The following is a 22,069-nucleotide window of genomic DNA, read 5'->3' as shown; positions in this document are numbered from 1 at the left end:
ACAGGGTAGCTCGATGCCGGCGAGGCTTGACACCTGGGGGAGGCCCCCTCGGCCAGTTGGTGGACATTGATGTGTGGACTGTCGGGGCTTGCCCAGCCTAGAAACCCGCTTTACTGGGAAATCTACCAGGCTCATGACGGAGTCTATCTTGGACTCTTCGCAGCGTGCCACAGGTACCAAGCCCGCGGGAAACGCCCAACAGTCTATCATCCCTTACAGATCTGGTCAAGAGCACCCTTCGCCCCTGTCATGCCATGCCTTGCGACGGCCTAATGTCTATCGCAGCCCAGCCGGCCAAGTCGACATCTGAACTCTATGTACCCACAGATCCCATACACACGTACAAATGCCAAATGCTTGTGTCCATCGAGGATGGATTTTGAATTGGGATACATAGAACACTGCAACTCAGTAGATTCCATATCTTGTCCTCTCTTTCCTCACATCTGCCCTCTTTTTTCATTTCCATCAATTTGTTATTCGGACAGACAACAAGGGCTTCCTTCCCTTGCCTGCTCCTTCTATAGCCGTACGTGCACCCAGCACTTACCTTGCTTTTAATATTCTCCTTCGGTCGAGATTCCTCACTCTCTCGGGTCTCGACGCATCTTGACTTGGTTGTCTTTCGTTTCTGCAACCGAGAAATCTCAAATTCCGCCTATATCAGACAAAACTATACTGTCAGCGCCATCATCATGCGTACTGCAGTTTTGGCCTCCGCCGCTTTAAGCGTCACTGCTGCTGCGGCGGGCCGACTCAAGAAGAGAGAAATTGAACCAGTCACAATCAGAGGCAACGGTAGGTGGTCACCCATGGTGCTCACCAACGGGGCATGGCTAACCCATGATTAGCTTTCTGGCGAGGTGACGAGCGTTTCTACATGCGGGGTGTCGCATACCAACCTGGTGGCGCCTCCAATGTTTCGGACCCAATCGCTGATACCGCTGGATGTTTGCGGGACGTGGAAAACTTCAAGAGATTGGGTCTCAACACCATCCGTGTCTACACGGTGGATAACACGGCAAACCATGACGAGTGCATGGAAGCTTTGGCAGATGCTGGCATCTACCTCGCCCTCGATGTGAACACCCCATTGTATTCCATCAATCGTGCCGATCCTCATCCATCGTACAATGCCGTCTACCTGCAAAACATCTTCGCTACCATCGATGTCTTCCAGGAGTATGACAACACGCTGCTTTTCTTCTCTGGAAACGAAGTCATCAACGATCCCGAGACATCCAACACCGCCCCTTATATCAAGGCGGTCACTCGTGATATCCGACAATACATCCGGAACCGGGGCTATCGTTCAATTCCTGTCGGCTACTCGGCCGCTGATGTTGGCGAGAACCGCATGGAGACTGCCCAGTACATGAACTGCGGCACTGAAGATGAGCGTTCTGACTTCTTTGCCTTCAACGATTACTCTTGGTGCTCACCATCTGATTTCATCACCGCTGGCTGGGATCAAAAAGTCCAGAACTTCACGGGCTACGGGCTGCCCATCTTCCTCTCCGAGTATGGTTGCAACACCAATACTCGTGATTGGGGTGAGGTTACCTCTCTCTACCACACCAACATGACTGGAGTCTACTCTGGTGGTCTTGCCTACGAGTATACCCAAGAGCCCAACGACTATGGTTTGGTCGAGCTCGGTCCCAACGGTGAACTCGAGGAGCTTGAAGATTTCCAGGTTCTGGCCGATGCCATGGCCGCAACATCGGATCCTCCTGGTGATGGTGGCTACGACTCCCAAACCGCTGTCTCGGAATGTCCCCCCTTCAACGACCCCAACTGGCTTGTCCGGTCTGACTCTCTCCCCGCTATTCCTCAAGGAGCCCTGCGGTACATGGACGAAGGCGCTGGTGATGGCCCTGGCTTGAGCGGCTCAGGCTCTCACTTTGCTGGTGGTGCTTCGACTGGAACCGCCACTGCGGGCAGTGGAGAAGCCACAAGAACTGGCTCAGCCGGTGGTGGCTCCAGCACCTCTGGTGGTGAAAGTGGCTCAGAGAGTGCTGCCACGTCTTTGCTCACTTCTCGGTCTGTTGCTCCCATCATTTGCGGCGCCATCGTGGTACTTTCCTCTTTGCTGGGATCTTCTTTGTTGTAGATGGGATCATATGAGGGCAATTTGAGCTCATAGAAAATGTGCAGCATTTGACGGACGAGGAAAAGGGACATTGGCTGTTACACAGTGCCATGGGCCATGGAGTTGTCAATGTCATTTTGTTTGTATAGAGTCTTGCAACGCTGGTATCTCTTCTTGGAAGTATTTTGAATCAGAAGGCCATTTGTTGCGGGAATAAGAATTCTTGGTATAAATTTTGTACTTGCTTTGCAACATAAACCCTTTACGGTCCCTCTTTGCGGGTCGGAAGTTTTTGGCCTTTGATTTTCCAGGGTCCATCAAACCAAACGTCGTTATTTACAATCAATTTCCCTTCTGGGGTAAAGTGAACCCCCTCGTCATTCAGCAATCGAAGCTTCATGGTCTGGTTGATGCCAGAAGGGGCCTTTTCCCAATCACCTTTAAACCCGCCAACAAAGCCGTCGCTGGCTATGACCCTGTGGCAAGGCACCTCTGGAGCAAATGGATTGCATCTCAGCGCCCCACCGACGGCACGGGGTGACGAATTCAGTGCCCTCGCCAGGTTTGCGTATGTCGTGACTTTACCCGCGGGGATGGCAAGGAGATGTGCATAGACTCTCTGTGATAGCGATGCTTGTCAGTGATGTTTAGAACGCGTAAATGCAACAGCACCAGGTTATTGGATAGATCATTCTTTCATAGAGGGTAGAAGGAGATGCATACTTCCTGGAACTCAGTCACCGCCATGTCGCAACAAAGCCTCCTTGATAGTCGAGACGGATACCGACTTCTTTGTGTAATCAATCGGCCTTTCGTCTGTGTTCTTATACCGTGACTTAGGAGATGATTGCCTTGAACCGAGAGATTTCAGTAGATTTGGACAGAAGGTTGGGTATATTGCGTTCTGGTCAACAAAGCGTCAAGTTGAAGAAAACATGGGAAGTTGTTTGTCATCTCAAGGACAACTTTAATACCTCTCCAATGACACAGAAAGAGTCACTAAACCGTGTTGTCGTGTGGTCTCATTGGAAAGTTCGGTGAGGCAAGGTTCACCAGGGCATGTTGATTGGTCATATTGACAGCAACGGCATCGCGTTCGATGGATGCACCAGAATCGACCAGCGCGTAAAGTGCGCCGGGTCACGTGTCAATATCAGACTACGGATGTGATGCCAAACTCCGCAGTAGTTCAAAATGCAAAATTGCACATCCAAGAGCTATGCTTCGACCCCGTCTTGCAGCTCGACTTCCGCAGTCACTCTCAGATGCCCGCGCCCTCTGCAGTTGACCATTGACCACCTTCTTATTGGCGCGGCTCTTCTCGACATAGAGCTACCTCTCAGTTATGACGATTGCAGAGAGTGTGAAAGAGGCCGTTGGCCTGGGCCAGACTTGTACGAACCCTATTGCACCTCGTCTTCGACCCGCCGGGGAAGACGAGAGAGCTTCCCACCACATCAAGAATTCCCAACTAACCAGAACCCATGCAGCTGGCGCCCCAGCCTCCCGAGAAGCAATGTCCGAGGCGAGAGTACCTCTAGCGTACCGCGATAACTGCGCCGGCCTCCTCATTCCTCTGAACAAATGCCGACACGATACCTTCTTTGCGATCTGGAAGTGTGAGGTGAGTTTGGGGGTTCGGGTCGTTGGTTGATTGGAGACGAAAATGTGTCAGGGGCTGACTTTCTGGGGCCGATCGGCTCTTAAATGACAGAACGAGAGACATGCCTATGAAAAATGCCAGTACGAGGAATTCAAGAAACGAGTCGCCAAAATGGAGGAACTACGCAAGGCAGCGAACAATGAGGCAGCAGCATAGGTTGAGTAGCAAAAGTGGAGGGTGTGATGGTCTCTCCAGCTTATCACTGTATATAGGATGAAATGTGGGAGCTCATTAGAAGCATCTCTTCGACTGGCGTTATTATCAATTGGGAATCCGGCCTAGGGACAAGCATGAGAGGAAAGGCATCAAGCCACGAAGCTGCTTCATAGAGATGAGTGCAGTTTCAGTGAGTGATTGAATACTCAAATTGACCCGATTTCAGAACATGTTGGCTTCAATCCAACTGGTCTCAACAGTAGACCGTGGAAGCGGTTCTAGCGTTGCACAGCCCATGGCGTGGAATGATTGCCTAGCTAGGACACTACCCAACTTCTCTTCCAAATGACCATTTGAGACTGTCACATGTACTGGGGTCGTTGGGAATGAGGAAGGATTTCATGTCGACGCATATGCAAGTCTTCGAGAGAAGGCGGCGTGCCGTTCCGCTTGCCCTATAACAAATGATCCCCCACGCTCGCTAATCCGCCTGGCAGGACTGGCGTAAATGATGTGATTTTGAATAGCCAACTATGATTCGGATTTAAGCGACTCGAAGGGTGCAGAACGACATCCCATCTAGACAGATTTCCCGATTTTGGTGTGATGGTGCACTCCATGTGTGAGATAACATAAATCTATACATATAAAGTGATTGAACATCTAATTGGTGTCACATTCAACTCTGCAGCCACAAACACCATCTTGTTCCCTTAACTCATTTCCCGTGTGGGATCAAACAAGGAGCACGCCCAGTGACAAGGTGGATGACTAATTGTAAATTCGAGAACGTAAAACCAGCGACAAGAAAAAAAACTCCCGAGAAGGAAGTAGCAGAGACGGTCGATTGGTTCGGAATTTGGCACTCGGACCTACCCTTTTCGCGATCCGGCAATTTGTTCTTTCCTGCTGCTTTTCTTGACGAGTCCCTCCTGCCTTATTAGATGCTAATTGACGAGATAATCTGACTGGATCTTCAGCTACATTTTCCTCGAATCATTCTTTCAAAAAGCGAGTCATCGCCACATTCAAGTGTCATTCACGATTTGGGTCACGCAAAAGATCTTCGCTGATTCCGAGGTTAATCCGTCCCAAACGATACCCCGCGAAGGAAAATCCCCCATCCACCAGGCTCACACTGGTGTTGCGTCGTTGTCAGCAGTATACCGTCTCGAAGGACGTCCACCGGACTCTCGATTACTCAGACCGTCACTCCTACACGTTGATCAGTCATTCTTGGACATGTTGGTGCTGTCGCCTTGATCCAGTCTCCACCCTTCTATCAGTGGAACGCAATCCACCGGATGGAAGTCTCCAGTTGCCCTTCTAACTAGGCAAGGAGTTTTGCCATCTTCTCACAACTAATCTTTCTACACTCGTTGAGTCGCATCGACCATGGGACTATTGTACGTGTTCTTGGCACAGTCCCTTTGCACTTTACTCACCCATTGACAGAGCACTGGGCACGGCTCTCGACTGGCCGGAGGCCAAGCTACAGGCTAACAAAGTCCGTGAATGGGGAATAGAGGTATGTCGAAATAGACACTGTCAAATCATGCCGAAAATTCATATTCATTTCTATCTAGCAATTGCTCAACATCTGGCGCAAGGCCAAGGTCAAGGAGCGTGATGCTCTCCTATGGGGTGATGAGGTATGTCTCCTCTCGATCCCCTGAACATGCCATTATTGACGACGCAATAGATCGAGTATCTCGTGGTCGCGATCGACGACGAGCAGAAAAAGGTTCGTCTGTCTTTATGTCAAGCCGATGTCCTCGAAGCTCTTGCTCGGGATGAGCAGCTTGCCAAAAAGGACCCGGTAGTCCCAGATTTGCAGGACACGACCAAGTAAGAAGTTTCACTCTGTGTAGCCTTCCACATTCACTCACTCTCTATATAGTAAACGTGGTACACTGCCAACATTTCATCCAGAGTTTGGTAGATTCATGCTCGAGGCAACCCCTGGGAAACCATGGGGTATTGGCTTCAAGGATTTGCTCGATGTCGAGTCCGATATGAGACGGCGTCGAGTCATCGCCAAAGAGCATATGGATCCAGACCAGTTCCCCATCACCTTGACCACTTTCCCACGGCTTGGATGCCGGGAAGATTTCATTACACCGTACTATCCTCCTTCGGGGCCAGCTTTACGATCTCAGTTCGTTCCGGACGAAATCGCCAATCCACACATTCGTTTCCCAACCCTTGCTGCTAACATTCGTTCGCGAAGAGGTCGCAAGGTGGAGCTCAACGTCCCCGTCTTCAAAGACAAAGCCACGCCATCTCCTTTCCAGGATCCGACAGTGAACTACGACCTCCACAATTGGCCTGAAGACGATGATGTTCGTAACGGTGCGGCCAAGCAAGACCATGTCTACATGGATGCCATGGCGTTTGGAATGGGTAGCTGTTGCCTTCAAATCACCTTCCAAGCCAAGAATATACGAGAGGGTCGCACACTGTACGATCAACTGTCACCACTGGGGCCAATCCTGTTGGCATTGACCGCTGCGACTCCCATATACAAAGGTTTCCTCGTTGACACCGATGTGAGGTGGAATCAAATCTCACGTGCAGTCGATGACCGCACCCGTGAAGAACTTGGAGAAACGCCGTTACACAATGATCGATGGCGGATCCCCAAATCACGCTATGCCAGCAATAGTACCTATATCGCGGAAGACTCACGGCTGAGGCCTGAATACCTTGACCCAGATCTAATCGTGGACGAGGCCCTGAAACAGAAACTACTCGATGGGGGTATGGACGAGCGTCTCGCTACCCATTTTGCACATTTATTCATCCGAGATCCAATCGTGATCTTTTCCGAAGACCTGAAAACTCTGGACCCTGAGGGCTCCAACCATTTTGAAAATATCCAAAGCACAAATTGGCAGCATATGCGATTCAAACCACCACCACCTGATGCCGATATTGGGTGGCGTGTTGAATTTCGATCTATGGAAATTCAAATCACAGATTTTGAAAACGCAGCATTCAGCATATTCATTGTTTTGATTACGAGAGCCATTCTATCGTTCGATCTAAACTTCTACATTCCCATTCCACGGACCACGGAAAACATGGAGACTGCGCATACCCGCGACGCCGTGATGACGTCCAAATTTTGGTTCCGAAAGGACCCATTCCCACGTCGGAAGCCATCGCCAACGCTGAATGGGGTTGGAAACTCGTCAACGTCTTCGGAGAACATGAAGGCCGAAACTACGGACGACCCAACCCCGCAAACTCAGTCGAGTCGTTCGCAGTCTCCTTGTCCTGTCGAAGACGAATATACTCTCATGACCATTGACGAGATCATCAACGGGGTCAAATCCGAGGACTCGGACGCCTTCCCTGGCCTTATTCCTCTGGTGGAATCGTATCTCGACAGCGTGAATATTGACGTTGCCACTCGCTGCGAACTTGCACGTTATCTTGACCTGATTCGGCGACGGGCGGACGGCAGGCTCTGGACCGGTGCCAAGTGGATTCGCGAGTTTGTGAGGTCTCATGCGGACTACAAAGGGGATAGCGCGGTCGAACCGAACATTGTTTATGATTTGTTCAAGGAGGTAGAAGCCGTGGGCAAGTGCGAAGGTCAGCCCGCGGGCAAGGGTGCTGGCTGGCAGATGTTTACAGCCAAAGAACGGCCAAGGGGCTTAGACGAGTGATCTCTAGGATCTCCTGTTGACATCCACTTTCGCCCGCAAGATACATCAAGGGCTTGCCAGTATTTAGTGGCGTCGAATGTGTCTGATCTAGATTATCGTCACCGTTGCTGGCGGCCAATAGACCATGGCGCATATTCGAATCAATGAAAACACGAGGACACCTTGATAGGGCCCCCTTCTTAGGTATTTCTGTTAAATTGTTGGTACCGAAAAACTAAACGTCTACGAAATTGAGCACGTCTTGCATACGTTTCCTCCCAGGGTATTATCATCATCGTCGTCATCAAAATCAACATCCTCAGCTGCGTTGCTTTGCGTCAGGCCCTAGTCCGAATTCCCTTGACTGACTGACCTTGCCACTCTCACTTGATATAAGTTAACTCATCTATCTCCATCAGCCTTGTTGACATACACAGCCGACTTCTCTGGGGCGCCATCATCTTTGCCATAGACGACATCAGTACCACCAGATCTTTCCTCATCGTATCCTTCGGCATCGGTGTAAACAACAGAAAACTGGCGATCGGCCTCGTCGGGCTTCTCCAACCAGACACCGCTGGTGGCTGGTAGGGGCTTGACTCTCGAAAGGAGATAGTAAACACCGCTGCTGACGATGAAGCCGGTGAAGAAGTTGAAGCGGTAGAGGTAGACTGCGCCCATGGGCATCTAGGTCGAACAAAAAATGCGTTAGTGAATAGTCTCTTGTGGGGATTTCTGTAGTGACGCATGGAGAATGATGTGGGGTGAAAAGGGAGTTGCGGAAGATGGAGTACTTACAGGACCGTTGGTTCCAATAGCATCGACGAAGCCGACGATATTGATGGAGATGCCTGAGATATAGGCAGCGTAACCGCGCCAGGACCAACCGTGGAAGTAGTAGTATGGGCCGTCCTTGCGGGCAGAATACAGGTCCTTCAAAACCAAGTAACCCTTGCGGACGAAGTAGTAGTCGCAGATAAGGACGCCAGCAATCGAGGACAGAAAGACTGAATAGGCCGAAAGGTATGTGGTAAAGTTGTTGGACGAACTCAGCAGGTTCCAGGGACACATACAGAAACCGACCAAGGCGCAGATATATCCACCACGACGGATGTTTATGAATCGAGGAAACAGAGCAGTCAAGTCAGTTCCGGCGGAAACACTGTTGGCGGCAATGTTGGTTCCCAACTGAGCGAGAACGAAAGCCGCAGCAATGACGAAAACGCCGAATCGTTCACCGCTGTTGGCATTGTCGAGCAGGAACTGGGATAGTAGGTCCAGAGGGTTCCAGATGGCGGTGCCGTAGATGACCATGGAGGATGAAGAAACTATGATGCCGATGAAGGATGTCACAGCGAAGCCGCTGGGGATGGTGAAGAGCTGAGACCACAAGGCATCTCGTGGCTTGGCTGCAAAACGACTGAAATCCGGGTCGTTGACGATGAGTGTCGCGAAGTTGGCAATGGAAGACATCTGGGCAGAAGTGAGTCAGCCATTGAGCATGGAAGATTGGTTCAGGACTCTGAGAAATTTTGGGGGTTACTTACAATGCCAGAGATCCAACCCCATGCCAGCCTAGATCCTGAGGCTTCTGCGGGTTGTCGAACAATCGGGCCAATGCCTTTGGCACGGACAACCGCCCAGATGAAGAAGGCTATGCCAGCCACTGGAACAAAGTAGGCCTTTGCAGTAAAAAGATGACGGATCTTGTGCACGGGGAACCAGATAGCTGGGAGAGATCCCAAACTGAACAGAAAAAATCCGACAAAGTCTCTTGTGGTGGTGCCTGAGCCTTCGATACCGTTGGGAATGTCATTGAAGGAAGGCCACTAAGGATTGGTATGAGCGATGCTCGGTAGGTGCTGTTTGAGATGCACTTACGATTGCCCTGATCATCAAGGTCACGCATTGACCGCCAATGTAAGCCTGAACACCATACCAAATGCATGCCATGGCTGAGATGAGATTAGCACGAGAAGGTCTCGAGAACAAGGGGTCGGAAATTCACCTGCTCGGTTGAAGACGGGCCACAACGAACCCCAGATGCCGAACGAAGAACGAGCGACAACGGGAAAGGAGATATGGTAGACGGCACCGATGCGACCGGTCAAACAAATGAACATGGCAGCAATGAAGTAGCCAATCCAGACACACAACCAGGCATGCCACCACGCCAGACCACCACCGCTGATCATAGACGCAGCAATCATCCAAGTGTTGATATTGAACGAGTCAGCAATCCAGAAACCTGGAGGTCAATGTTAGGAAGATGGTCAAGGTGAAGAATGAGTTGGGAGGGAGCATACCGACAAAGTTCCAGGGACCCCATTGTCGTCGCTCAGGTTCGACAGGCTTCAAATCCAAGTTGGTCAGCATGAGCTGTGCATTGGTGAGGCCTGGCTCAGACTCGGTCTGTAGCTTGTCGAGCAGGCGGGAAGCCTTGCTTCCTCTGAAGCGAGCCATAATTGCAATAAACTGTTCCTGGAGACGAAGAGGCAACAGAGAGAAGATCCAGGCAAAGGCTAGGTCACTCAAACAAGGCTCTTCAAGATCCAAAAGAGCAGACTGAGGCGGGATAGTTGGTCGAGGAAGTAAGGGCTCTCGATCTTCGGAATCAAAAAGCGCAGGTCGCGCCGATGAAGAGGAAGCTATGTTGGCGAGTTCTATGTCGAATGTCGGGGGAATTGTGTCGGTTGAGGAGGACATTGGGAGCGCTTTTATGTTGCAGGCAAGCCAAAAGCAACCTCCCTGATGGCCGCTACATCTCGTTCGCTAACGTGCTGGGAGAGGAGGCAGTACATGGAGACTGGCCGTTTGCCTCGATCGTTATCGGTGGAAGAAGCGATGAGCAACACGGCCAGGAATGCCCAGTAATGCCCAGAGCGGCGGGGTGGAGGTTGATAAGCGCGACTTGACTAACACAAGACTACGGACCTGCGTGGTTGGTATTCCTTGGGTTGGCGGTGTCTTGAGTCTTGATTCGTAAAGGCTTGATGTCAAGGAATGTTGGAGTCTGGGCAGGCCGCAGGGTCCACGGCTCAAGCGACGGAGAATCGTGAATGATCAAAAGAAATAAAGTCGAGACAAATTTGCGTCCTCCTTTTGCTTGAGAAATTTCACCTGACGCAAGACGATGTTCCTGCCAACTCGAGAAGGAGATGGACGTAGTACATATAACGTGAATGTGTCCACAGGGTTTTATATTCGTTCGAGGCTTCGGGGGCGGGATAGTAGGTGTACGCACCACGTCCGAGGAGCCCTCGGGCTCTCGGGCCACCCTTTACTGGAACTGAACTTGGAGTGCTATCTAGCCAAGTATGCAGAACAAATAGGGTTGCTCGCAATATGCGAAATGTGTGCAACCTTTTGTCGCGTGCTTGTGTGTTGGTATGCCAGGCATGTGCATTGCATTAAGCCCAACATGATATAAAGTAAAGCGGTCTAGATAACGGGGTCCAAAGCGTTGCGCGTTGGGCAGTTGGAGTCTAGTATTCTTGCTGGTTGGCCGTCGGCATAGACTTGATGCGTCGTTAGCACGAGGCCAATGTCAATTCATTCTTATCAGTCGCTTGAATGGGATTTTCTTCTTGGCCGGGCGGAGACTGGATTCTCGCCAACACCACCATTTCTGGGTCAGGAATTCATGTTCAGGGCGATTATTGTTGCGATATCCAGCTCATCAAGTCCGGCCAAGTACGCCAAAGGGCTACCGAGAGAAGGTGAGTTGATTGCTTTTGGGCGTGGACAATTTCAACAGCCGAGGGTGAGAAAATGCCGTTCGATCCTCACTTAGAACTCCACATTTGATATCATCCAAAGTGCAAATTTCATTTGCAAAATATTCTCAACAACTTTCTCAGGATTCTGGGAAGGAACTTTCGGACCATCTTTTCGATGTCTCCATTCTGGCCTCCTTGTTGTTGCTGTTGCTGTTGCTGTTGCTGTTGATGAGGTTGCTGGCCGTAGCCTTGTTGGTAGGAGCCTTGTTGTTGGTTGGGTGCCCAGTTGTTGTTGTTGGCATGGTTCATGTCCACGGCACCTCCAGTCAGATTGATCAAGATCCGTCCTTCGTTGGGTTCAGTTTGATACTGTAGCCCAAGCTCCCGACAGACCTGCTCGACTCGAGGTTTGATCTTTTGAACGTGCCCAGGGCTATGGTTGCCCTTGCCGACAATGACACGCAGATGTGTCTGGCCATGCGATTGCGCATAGCGGATGCGCTCTTCCAAGATGTCTTCAGCCTCCTCAACAAACTGACCATGTAAATCAATCGTGTCCGGCGGCACTCTGCCCTCGGCGTTGTTTTCTCGGAAGATGAACTCGGAGGCCTGCTTGTTGTATTGCTCCATCTTTGCACCATGGTTCTTTCCTTCTTGTGACAGGGCATGAGCCGCAGCTCCATCCCCGCTGGCGTATGCCTGCTGTGATCTGGCAAAGCATGACGAGCGCTTGTCGGCCTCTTGACGTGCGAGGTCGCGCAGCCGATCGTACTCTTGTTCGGCGCTTTGTGATTGATTGTGGTTGAATGCTTCACGGACAGGTCAGGCACGAGGACAAAACTCAGAAGCGTCTGGGCACATACCTCTTTCCCCAACCCGCGTAGGGCCTTTGTTAGACATTTCGTACGACATGGTTATGAGGAGGATGGCGTTGTAGGTGCTTCCGCAAAAGGTCGGTAGGCGCGGTCGAGCAAAGTGATTGAATTCTGCTAGTGTCTGAGGCCGGCGCAGAAATAAAGCTAGTTGAAGAGATTTGACACTTGAACTGCAGTGACTATCGTGTATGCGTTCCGGGCCAGAATCTGATGTGTCGAAGTGGAGTGCTTGTCCGTGTTGTCACTGAGAGCATGGGTGTAGAAAGAATCAGGCGCAGACACCTTTGTCGAGGGGCCTTTGGGCGGCGCAGGCGGCAGCTCCAGCCTCCAGGCGAAGGCCCAAGGGCCCCTCCGGGGACTGTGGCTACAACTGGGGTTGGCCACCACGGCCACGTACCGAGTGAGATCCGTCAAGCGGGATCAGATCAGCTTGACAGGGGTTGATGTGCTAACGGATATGCATACTTGATGCGTGTAGAAATGCTCCACCTAAATGTCGAAGGACTTTCAATTACTGGAAGGCCACCACTGATTTCCTCAACAAGCTTAGCCAAGGTTCGCTGTCCCGGCCTGTCCAGACATGGCAGGGCATTCTATAAGGTCCAAAATGCCCTTGGGTCTCGCTCAATCCATCATGAAGACCATCATCAACATTCTTCAATATAGCTGCAATGAAACTCTACATCGTTAGCCGGAATCTAGATCAGAGTTTGTGCAATTAATTATTGGAATCCAGTTTGGCTTTTTCAGCGGCAGAACCGTTTTGGGAAAAGGTGGTCTCTAAGCAATACCACACCTATTCTACACTTTTTCGATGCTATACTTGAAATATGATAGCCTTTGCAACAACAAATAAGTATTGGAGAGCTTACTAGGTAGATGACGTGGGCTTACCAATATCGACGCTATGAATGGAGCTGAATAGCGACAGATGGGGCAGCCATCATTTGTGACAGGCTCAATCACAAGTATCAAAAGCCCAGAAATGAGGCAGCACACTCGACAGACTATGGGTGGCTTGGATCTTGTTGTCAACCCCAAAACTCACCTTTGCCGGATTGTAAAACCTAAAGCATGCTTGACGCCTGGCGGTGTCGCGTGCAGACAAAGGCTTACCAGCACATCAGTTGGGCTGATTCACTGCGATCAAGATCACAATACATCTGCCAAGATATATGAGACTGAGTGGATGGTCTCCGATGAAAATCTCTTATATTAGGCCACTGCACAGATCAAACATGAACAGAACACAGGGGATAAAAGATGTGAACCATGGAACGCATGCATGCGCAATGTAAATTTGCAGAGCGGGTTACGCGATGGAAAATGCAGGGTTTCTAGAACCCTTGTGGTAATTCTGTTCCCTCGAGGTCCTTGTAGTGTTTCGAGACTAATTTCCAGTGTCTCGCTACTATGATATTCTTGTCTCTGAGAATAGTAGTTGGAGCCACGCTATCCCTGGTTGAAAGTGCCCCCAAGTGACTGTAGGTAGCCCAACTTCCAAGTGCTTACATATAGATTAGTAGGATAATGAGGATAGACACAATATGGTCATTTCGAGCCCTAAGTAGTGCTTCGATGGATGATAACCTGGCCATGGGCAAACATCATTCGAGGCGAAGCGAAAGACGCCGAAAGACAAACGCAAACCCCCTGTAGAACCACCCCACTATGCGTAATTGCTAACCAAATAGTTAGTTACCCGAGACTCGTGTCGCAAGCTCCCGAGGTTTGTTCCATTAATTTGCAAGATTGTATCCATGATCCTCGTCTAGAAAGAAATTTGAGAATTGTTTGTCCACGTTCTATATGGAGGGAAGCCGTCCCTCTACCAAAGGAAGACACATATCTGGAAGAGCGGCGTCATCTATTACTTCCATTGACCGAGAGTTCTCCTTGATTCAGGCGAGACCTGGTTGTCAATGCAGGTCCCAACGACTTGGTCATCGTCGATGGCGCGACCGTCGCGATGGCTTGATGCTTATCTTCTGCAACTGGCTCGGTGAGGTTGGAGGTAATTTATCTAGTCAATTGCCCTAGTAAAAGGGCGTGGTGGACTTAGTAGTCGTACCATATGTACAATTGTGTGAGTTTACACCACTACGGCATATCAGCACACCTCTGGTCCTGTGTCATGAGGGTCGCATTGCCGAGTATTCAAAACGACATCAAGGGTCCAAATGTTTGACTATGTTACCTTAGGCCAAGGACGTCCTGGGCTCTTCGGGCTCGAGAATCCACCCAACAGGGGGCCGAGGAGGCCCGAGAGACCCTCAGGCTACAGGACAGCCACTGACAGGATAAGTATGGGGATGTGATCAAAAATTATTACTGGCAGTACCCTGTTTCCAAGTCTGCGTACGGAGTACAGTAGACTCGCTTGGACTATCGTCAGAAGGTCTGCCCTAGAACGCTAGAAGGCTAGAATTGTCTGCGAATATGATAAGTAGTGCGGCCAAGGGGACCAACTTTGCAGGGAAGCATCGAGGGCAACGAGAAGCCCCCTCAGCCCCTCGGCCCCCTTGGCCCTGGCGTTCCTGGCTGGGTTTTTACCGACCCCGAAGTGTCCATGTCGCCTCTGCCTACAGGTGCGTCTACGGAGTACTGTACTTTGTCATACCTAACCGTAGCCTCTACTCGTAGGCGAACAAGCGACAATCCTCATGGACCAAACCAATCTTGTCCAAGTCTTCTATGCAGAGTCAACGATGCAGACGACTCATATCGTTTCCGCAGACTTACTGCTGATATTGGCCATAAGCTTCGAGGATAATGGATAATGTCACTTGGTCACTCTTCCCGTGCCGCCTTGGTCTGTGGGCAACAATCAAGTCAAACCCACTCACCCACTCATCACCCACTATGCCTCCCCACCCGAAAGGCAGCTCTCACGTACTTTGTAGATTGTAATGCAGTAGGTCCAACCACCAGGCTTCGCGTATTTGTCTTTGTCCAGTCCTTTTAGAGTTGGTCGGCCAGTCACCTGGCTTCACTGGCTTCACGCCAGTAGGCCGGAGCTTGAGGCTTGCTCTCCCACTAGCAAGAGGGCACCCAGGAGTTGCACCTATTGGAAATTCTGATTGCTCTGTTCCTGAATTGGCCGTGAGCCTTTCCGGCTTCCATTGTGCGGCGTGCATATTAGATTCCACTTTTAAAAGTTGGCCTCCTCGGGCGATGGACGGTGGCGCTCGTTTCACCCCCACCTGGCCCAACGCCATATCCCATCACAGCATGACCCGGGGGCTCTTGGTGGATTTCAAGGTCCAACCCGACGCTCGACATCTCTGATCTGGGGGACCTTGACCACCCCGAGTTTAGTGCAATTCTTCAAGGTCAACCCTGGATCCCCGTAACGCGAAGTTGCAGGACAACCCCCCCTTTGGGTTGCTCAGGTTATGCCCCCTGCCTCGTTTTGGACCTATCTCAGCCAAAGTCCGGAGTAACAATCAGTCCGTGACTGGCCTAAGTGTCAGAGCCAAACTCTACATAGGCCGCTTGACTCGAAGGCCCATCGTGTCCCAGCACGCCCAGGCACGCACGGCACGGTTGTATCTAGCTCTCGGCCCTTGAAAACTCCTTACATGTCGATCCAAACTCGCCATCCATCACACTCGGGCATCGTCTCGTTTTCGCTTTCGATTCCACCTCTGTCTGATCTGCAATCAGCCACAACAGCACCCACGCCGCAGGTCAGATACTATATTCATTTGTTTGCGATCTGGCCGCCAGTCTCGTCATTTGTATTTTGACGCACTGTGCACCATTGGTAGACTCGCACGCCATTACCAATCACGTTGGTCCGATCGTCTTGTCTTGGAGGAACTGGGTGCATTTCCTAGCCTGCCCCGTCCACCCTCCTACCTGCCATCCGCTATCCGCCAACGCCAGTGCCCGCACCCACTGATTGCACACTGGTTTACCTGACCGCACCTCCTCCTACTAAAAAAGTACACTACTCCAATACTACGGACCACCACTTCCAGGCCAGCTAACGTACCAGCGTGCCAGCCTACTGCCAGTGCCAGTGCCAGTGCCAGACATCGGTGATCGACGCCATCTCTTCCGTACCTCGTCCACACCTCTGCAGATCCGCCCTCAACCTCCAATCTTCCGCCTGCCAGCTTCATACCTGCGCTCCTTTCGTCTTCATCATTTCTACACCAAACCACTCCACATCTACATCCAACACCCACCCTGCCACCAACCTCACCCACCGTCACCTCACTTCCTTCTGGCAGCGCTTGTTCATTCGTTTATTCTTGCGGCTGCCGTCCGAAAATAACATCTGCGTTCAGAAATGTAAGTTTCTGAACCCTTTCTCCTCCATCGCCAATCGGCCTTTGAATGCTCCCCCCTGCACAGTCCTGTTCCCACACAATCTGGTCGAAACTAATTCCTGCTTGCAGTTCCGGGCCTCCTCCCTTGATATTGACGAGCTCCATTCTGAACCCTTCACTGCCGCTTGCATACATCTAGACAATTGACATCATGGGGTGCGGTGCGAGCAAAGAAGACTCCGCCGGCAAGGCAAGAAACGATGAAATCGACAACCAGCTCAAGCGCGATAAAATGGCCCAACGCAATGAGATCAAGATGCTTCTACTTGGTACGTCAGTCCCATCCATATCGTCACGAGTTTGATCTGACCGTCTTCAGGGGCCGGCGAGTCGGGAAAATCTACCATCCTTAAGCAGATGAAGCTTATCCACGAAGGAGGTTACTCACGAGATGAACGCGAATCTTTCAAGGAGATCATCTTCTCCAACACCGTCCAATCCATGCGCGTCATCTTGGAGGCCATGGAGTCCCTGGAATTGCCTCTGGACGATCAGCGAGCCGAGTACCATGTTCAAACAATTTTCATGCAACCGCCCCAAATCGAAGGAGATAGCTTGCCCCCCGAGGTTGGCGCTGCAATCAAAGCACTGTGGCAAGATGTCGGTGTTCAGGAATGCTTCAAACGGTCGCGCGAGTACCAACTTAATGATTCGGCTCGATAGTGAGTTGCCTTAAACATCCACGCTTTTCTCTCCATTCTAATCTTGCTTTCTAGCTACTTTGATTCCATTGATCGTATCGCTGCTCACGACTATATGCCCAGCGATCAAGATGTTCTTCGATCTCGAGTCAAAACCACCGGTATTACCGAAACAACCTTCATCATCCAAGACCTGACCTATCGTATGTTTGACGTTGGTGGACAAAGATCAGAAAGAAAGAAATGGATTCACTGCTTCGAAAACGTCACCACAATCCTCTTCCTTGTCGCCATTTCAGAATACGACCAGTTGCTTTTCGAAGACGAAACGGTCAACCGAATGCAGGAGGCCCTCACCCTCTTTGACAGCATTTGCAACTCGAGATGGTTCATCAAGACCAGCATCATCTTATTCCTGAACAAAATCGATCGATTCAAGGAGAAGCTCCCCGTGAGCCCAATGCAAAATTACTTCCCTGATTATGAGGGTGAGTTTTTGCTACAAACTATTGCTTCGTTCCGAAATATAAATACTGACTGGACTTAAACTAGGTGGCCCAGATTATGCCGCGGCTTGTGATTACATCCTCAACAGATTCGTCTCGCTCAATCAAGCTGAGACCAAACAAATATATACTCACTTCACATGCGCCACCGACACTACTCAGATCAGATTCGTCATGGGCGCCGTCAATGGTGAGTTTTGATCTTCCTACCTCGAGTTTCTGACTCTAACAAACTTGCAGACATCATCATCCAGGAGAACTTGAGGATGTGCGGTTTAATATGATGACATGGACTCTTCCCAGACCTTTCTTCCTCCAAACTCCGATGTTCACGACTGCATACACTTTTGGCGTTCACGACACGTTCTTATATCCTTTCACCTCAAACTCGATGTCTTTTTGCACCGACACTTCACCACTATTCAGCCCTGATTTGACTCTAGGCATCCACCATCTTGAACTACGTCTGCTCGTCGTGCGAGTGGATATTGCCAACAATTACTACTCTCGAGCTCAGCTGCTCCGGACTCTGAGTTTTCGCAAGCATTCACCTTTCCGTGCCGGGAGTTTTGATTTGCCTTTGTTGAGACTATTGCCGCCGATAGCCAAGGTGCCAAACCAGCACGCATCCCCCTGTCGTCGTCGCCACGTCACCACCGTCGCCTGGCTAGCTCCAGGATTTCTTTCAGCTCGTGTGCGGCCACATCATATAGGACGAAGGTGCTCTTGCTGGTATTTCATTTATCTTTCTTCGTTGAAACTTTCTTTTTGCAGAATAGCAGGATAGGAGAGGAGTTGAGGGGAGTCATGGGCATGGAGGATGTTGCCACGATGGTCCGTTTCTTGAGGGGGTGCACGTCTGTGATACGACAGCAGACACGGGTGGAGCAAGGGCGAAGTCTCGTTGGATGGACGTTCGATGAGGTGCGTATTCACCCGACTGAGAATAACGACAGGATGGGGATGGGTGAAGGACAGCCTAGCCTACATGCGGCTAGGAAGCGAGACTCCTGCAGATGATTTGTAGACGAAAAGTTGTGTCCAGGAATGGAGAGGGTGGGAGAAGAGACGAGACGAGACGAGGACCAGACAGAGCGAGGCAATTTACAGTGAGGTATTCTGGTGGCCGCCGTGTACGTATGTATATCACTCGAACGATTGAACAAGAGTATCGATAATCAAAAGCGCTGCTTCTCGGAACTCTCTTGAGTGCCTTCAGATATAGACGTGTTTCGTACCGCTCCAAAGTCTCACTTCAAAAGAACCTGTCATACAAAGTGGACGGTCGTAGGGTGTAGTAGTATTGGATGAATGTTCTTCAACTTGAATCAGCGATGGCAATGTAGCTGTGGACCACCACTTTCCCTATGAACTTAGCTAGACTTGTTGTGCAGCCTTTGCTGGTCCCAGAGCTATTGTCTCTAATTAGACCATGGCACTTCCACACAAGAGCGGTGATCCCGCACGTCTCTCTCCCTCGTCTACTCTCGCCTTCCCTCAGATCCAGATACTCCCACACGGCACACCCACGCATAATCAAACTCTGCCAACCCTCAGCCATCGACCGTCGATTTTGGACGCTTAACGCTAAACTCAGACAAGCAATAACTCCTCCCTCTACCCACAGCATGGGAGAAGATTGAATGCAATATGAACGCTAGGAAAGACAACATCCGACTTCAGTCCGCTATCAATGCGCTTTGTGGTGCACGTGGTGGTCCTCTGATCGTCTTCCGGATTCCCACCCAGTCAGAACAAGCGCCTGTTCATTTTGGCTTTCGCCAGTAGTATTGCTGAAGGCGTATCAGTCAACATGCTGGGTGAATTAAGAGGCACTAGGAAGTGTAAAGAAAGACGAACCTTGTGTTGTTTGCGACAAGCCCGCAAACCTGGTTTCTTCAAATCAGTAACAACTGCCTCTTTTCTCTTCTCATCCTCGTCTAGGTCAGGAATATAATAATATTCACTCTCTAGAGCCTTTCCAGCAGCGTCTTTCCCTTCTCTAGTCACTTCGCCAATGCATGCCGTGGATGAGACAATTCTTCTGACATCGCCTTTTGTCAATGAACCCGCGTCATGGGGAAGATGGCTAATAATTGTTGACAGAGGGGTTGACGATAAACGGGAGTAGGCGAGTTGATTGATAATATGACCTTGGACGTCAAGGTCGGAGGGGAGGGGTGTCTTGGCGGACGACTGTTGGAGATGGAGGGGCCCAGTGTGTGATGACCGGGAGCTCTTTACAGAGTTGGATTGATCCTGGTTCGGTGAGTCGCTACCTGCGTTGAAGGATGCTAGTCTCGGCAGTAAGTTCTCTCCGAAAGGTCCAAAAGAATGGATGATGGGATCGTTCTCCTCGTCATTGTCGGAATAGTCGTCAGCGTTGGAAGCCGGAGCATGCTGAGACAGGGAAGCAGTGGAAGCATTCTGCAGGGCAGCCTGGTGGGGAATTGACGAGGGTACTTGTTCAGATACTTGCTCTTTGCTGGGCTCGATTGATGGTTCAGGGTCTTCGTAGATGTCAACGGCATCAAGGTGAGGCCGTGCTGGGGCAAGCGGTGGAGACGATGGAAAGAGGGCGTGAACAGCAGGCGACGGTGAGATAGGAGAAACAGGACGACGTCGGGACTGCAAAGGGCTCGGGCTCGGTGGTGTGGAATGGCGCAACATGACTCGTTGACGCTTTGTAGGGGACATCTCGTCGTCCTCGTCAGAAGAGATGGCACCCAGGCGAGGCTTTGGAGGCCATAGCAGCACAACACGACTATCGTGAACATCGAGCATGATTTCAGCTTCTCTGACGTCGGATTGGAAGGTGTCTCCCTTTTTGACCTCGTAGACCTGGCCCTGGCAATGAATTCTGACACCATTCCATCCTGTACATTTCACTTCGACATGTTCACGGGCGAGAGGCGAAGTGGAAGATTTGTAGCATGCCTCGACATGAACCCTGGAGATAAGGCGGTTTGCCGAGAACTGATATTCGCATGAGGCACTTGACCTTCCCATACGCGTGACTTTCCCATCCTGGTGAAGTTCAATAGAGGGAACTGCCCCCAACGGGACACGCTCGGATAACGTCGACGAAGCTTTCTGAAACGTAGGTGCTGGCTTCTGGACACGTGAGGGTGATGAAGTCAAGATAGCGGTTGAAGAAGTGGGAACGGGAGTGGGATATGTGTTGTTCTCGTCAAAGGCATCTCGACTTCTTTTCAGTGGTCGTGGTAAAGCGGGAGAGGATGAGAAGGGCTCAAATGCTGGGAGGAGGCCGTTGGTAGGTCGAGTCGACTTTGGAGTGGGAGACACGGCAGTCTCTGAGAGAGTGGCGGAGGGAGCCATGATGACTTGTGGCCTAGAGATCTGAAGGCAAGGAAGCTGAAGTACTGGAGTCGAAACTCACAGCGCGTCTGGGGCCCTAAGACGCGAGAGGCACGCTCATGGAGGTTCACAGTTCAGTTCTCGATGGCCATGAGAACGTGAACTTCTGAGTCAAGGACGATAGAGAGCAGAAGGTGGCCAGCAATAAGGTCAGCCCAAGTTGAGAGAGAATCCTGGAGGGAAGAAGCTGGCCCTCACGCGAGTTGAGCAAGAGAATGCGTGGTGTGGTCGGTTGTGGTCAAAGGATAAATGAAGGCAAGTAGTGGTTAGGAAGGTGCAATCCACTTCGCGCCAAAGCCTGGCGCGTTCAGAGCACGGGCGTTTTCTGGGTCCTTTGCGGCGGGTCCCGCACCAACTACGTCAATTTGAGACCGCGACTTTGTGCCAGCCTTGAATGATTTCCGCGTTTGTTGGTGAACGGAGAGTAACGGATAGTACAACAACCATGCAGAAATTCAGTTCATATTCAGAGAGTAATAGGACAGAAGAGGCACCTCGGGATTAGTAACTCAGAGTGTCGGATGCCAACCACCAGAGGTGCAGAGTTACATTGGACTGTCTCCAAGTGCTGGGGAGCGGTCACCCGAGGCCGTGACCTGCGCGGACCTACGGAGTCAGGAAAAACTACTTGAGTCCCGTGCCTACCGTGCTGCAGGCCATCATGCTTGATGACCCATCGAACAGATATTCATTACCAACAACTCTTCATGATTAGGGCTGCTTAATATTAGGCTATAGGATCCCAGACAAGGTAGTGAACAGGACCAATTCAATTCTTCATACGCCAATGTGTAATTAACCATTCATATTGAGATTCCGAGGAGAGCGGGCATGGCATGGCGGGTCACACGCAGAATTCTGCCGTTTGTTTTAGATAAACTTAACAAAACATTCTTTGACTAGGTAATTCCAAAGCTTTTGAACCTACTCCCTCTCAAAGGCAGCATCTATTCCTTGAGAATGCAGAAGGATGTCTCCATTGGAAGGTTTATGTAGATTTAGTAAAAGATCAGCTTAATAGCTGGCCTGCAGGAGTTGGAGATTGATCA

General features: G+C 50.7%; 8 protein-coding genes across 9 annotated transcripts; 4 read left to right on the top strand and 4 right to left on the bottom strand.

The window, feature by feature from the left end:
* Window positions 1-392: 392 nt before the first annotated feature.
* PV10_00912 (uncharacterized protein) lies at window positions 393-2,293 on the top strand. Its single transcript, XM_016365049.1, has 2 exons — window positions 393-798; window positions 852-2,293. The coding sequence occupies exons 1-2, from the start codon at window positions 696-698 to the stop codon at window positions 2,111-2,113; spliced, it is 1,365 nt and encodes a 454-aa protein (XP_016228698.1). The 5' UTR covers window positions 393-695; the 3' UTR covers window positions 2,114-2,293.
* On the bottom strand, window positions 2,218-3,139 carry PV10_00911 (uncharacterized protein). The gene is made up of 2 exons (XM_016365048.1): window positions 2,816-3,139; window positions 2,218-2,711 (listed from the first exon to the last, which is right to left on the bottom strand). Exons 1-2 carry the CDS (start codon window positions 2,837-2,839, stop codon window positions 2,355-2,357), a joined length of 381 nt encoding a protein of 126 aa, XP_016228697.1. The 5' UTR covers window positions 2,840-3,139; the 3' UTR covers window positions 2,218-2,354.
* A 205-nt stretch (window positions 3,140-3,344) lies between these two features.
* On the top strand, window positions 3,345-4,445 carry PV10_00910 (uncharacterized protein). Its single transcript, XM_016365047.1, has 3 exons — window positions 3,345-3,486; window positions 3,583-3,716; window positions 3,807-4,445. The coding sequence occupies exons 1-3, from the start codon at window positions 3,438-3,440 to the stop codon at window positions 3,909-3,911; spliced, it is 288 nt and encodes a 95-aa protein (XP_016228696.1). The 5' UTR covers window positions 3,345-3,437; the 3' UTR covers window positions 3,912-4,445.
* A 343-nt stretch (window positions 4,446-4,788) lies between these two features.
* On the top strand, window positions 4,789-7,765 carry PV10_00909 (glutamate-cysteine ligase). Its single transcript, XM_016365046.1, has 5 exons — window positions 4,789-5,317; window positions 5,367-5,439; window positions 5,498-5,563; window positions 5,614-5,759; window positions 5,812-7,765. The coding sequence occupies exons 1-5, from the start codon at window positions 5,307-5,309 to the stop codon at window positions 7,583-7,585; spliced, it is 2,070 nt and encodes a 689-aa protein (XP_016228695.1). The 5' UTR covers window positions 4,789-5,306; the 3' UTR covers window positions 7,586-7,765.
* An 11-nt stretch (window positions 7,766-7,776) lies between these two features.
* Window positions 7,777-10,270, bottom strand: PV10_00908 (uncharacterized protein; the record flags this gene model as incomplete). Its single annotated transcript, XM_016365045.1, has 6 exons — window positions 7,777-8,251; window positions 8,363-9,037; window positions 9,112-9,393; window positions 9,446-9,519; window positions 9,573-9,812; window positions 9,871-10,270. 6 exons carry the CDS (start codon window positions 10,268-10,270, stop codon window positions 7,967-7,969), a joined length of 1,956 nt encoding a protein of 651 aa, XP_016228694.1. The 3' UTR covers window positions 7,777-7,966.
* Window positions 10,271-10,813: 543 nt separating this feature from the next.
* PV10_00907 (uncharacterized protein) lies at window positions 10,814-12,394 on the bottom strand. The gene is made up of 2 exons (XM_016365044.1): window positions 12,147-12,394; window positions 10,814-12,092 (listed from the first exon to the last, which is right to left on the bottom strand). Exons 1-2 carry the CDS (start codon window positions 12,193-12,195, stop codon window positions 11,392-11,394), a joined length of 750 nt encoding a protein of 249 aa, XP_016228693.1. The 5' UTR covers window positions 12,196-12,394; the 3' UTR covers window positions 10,814-11,391.
* Window positions 12,395-15,779: 3,385 nt separating this feature from the next.
* Window positions 15,780-18,840, top strand: PV10_00906 (guanine nucleotide-binding protein subunit alpha). Its single transcript, XM_016365043.1, has 6 exons — window positions 15,780-16,457; window positions 16,565-16,764; window positions 16,815-17,157; window positions 17,212-17,624; window positions 17,689-17,832; window positions 17,883-18,840. The coding sequence occupies exons 2-6, from the start codon at window positions 16,647-16,649 to the stop codon at window positions 17,924-17,926; spliced, it is 1,062 nt and encodes a 353-aa protein (XP_016228692.1). The 5' UTR covers window positions 15,780-16,457; window positions 16,565-16,646; the 3' UTR covers window positions 17,927-18,840.
* A 58-nt stretch (window positions 18,841-18,898) lies between these two features.
* On the bottom strand, window positions 18,899-21,451 carry PV10_00905. Of its 2 annotated transcripts, XM_016365042.1 has the most exons (2): window positions 19,503-21,451; window positions 18,899-19,435 (listed from the first exon to the last, which is right to left on the bottom strand). In XM_016365042.1, exons 1-2 carry the CDS (start codon window positions 20,979-20,981, stop codon window positions 19,409-19,411), a joined length of 1,506 nt encoding a protein of 501 aa, XP_016228691.1. In that variant the 5' UTR covers window positions 20,982-21,451; the 3' UTR covers window positions 18,899-19,408. The 2 variants fall into 2 exon arrangements, with proteins under 2 accessions (XP_016228691.1, XP_016228690.1); XM_016365041.1 differs by having other exon boundaries at window positions 18,899-21,451.
* Window positions 21,452-22,069: the final 618 nt, after the last annotated feature.

This window comes from Exophiala mesophila (genome assembly GCF_000836275.1).
Source record: "Exophiala mesophila strain CBS 40295 unplaced genomic scaffold supercont1.1, whole genome shotgun sequence".
Lineage (NCBI taxonomy): Eukaryota > Fungi > Ascomycota > Eurotiomycetes > Chaetothyriales > Herpotrichiellaceae > Exophiala > Exophiala mesophila.
This window is presented reverse-complemented; position numbering and strand designations above follow the sequence as displayed.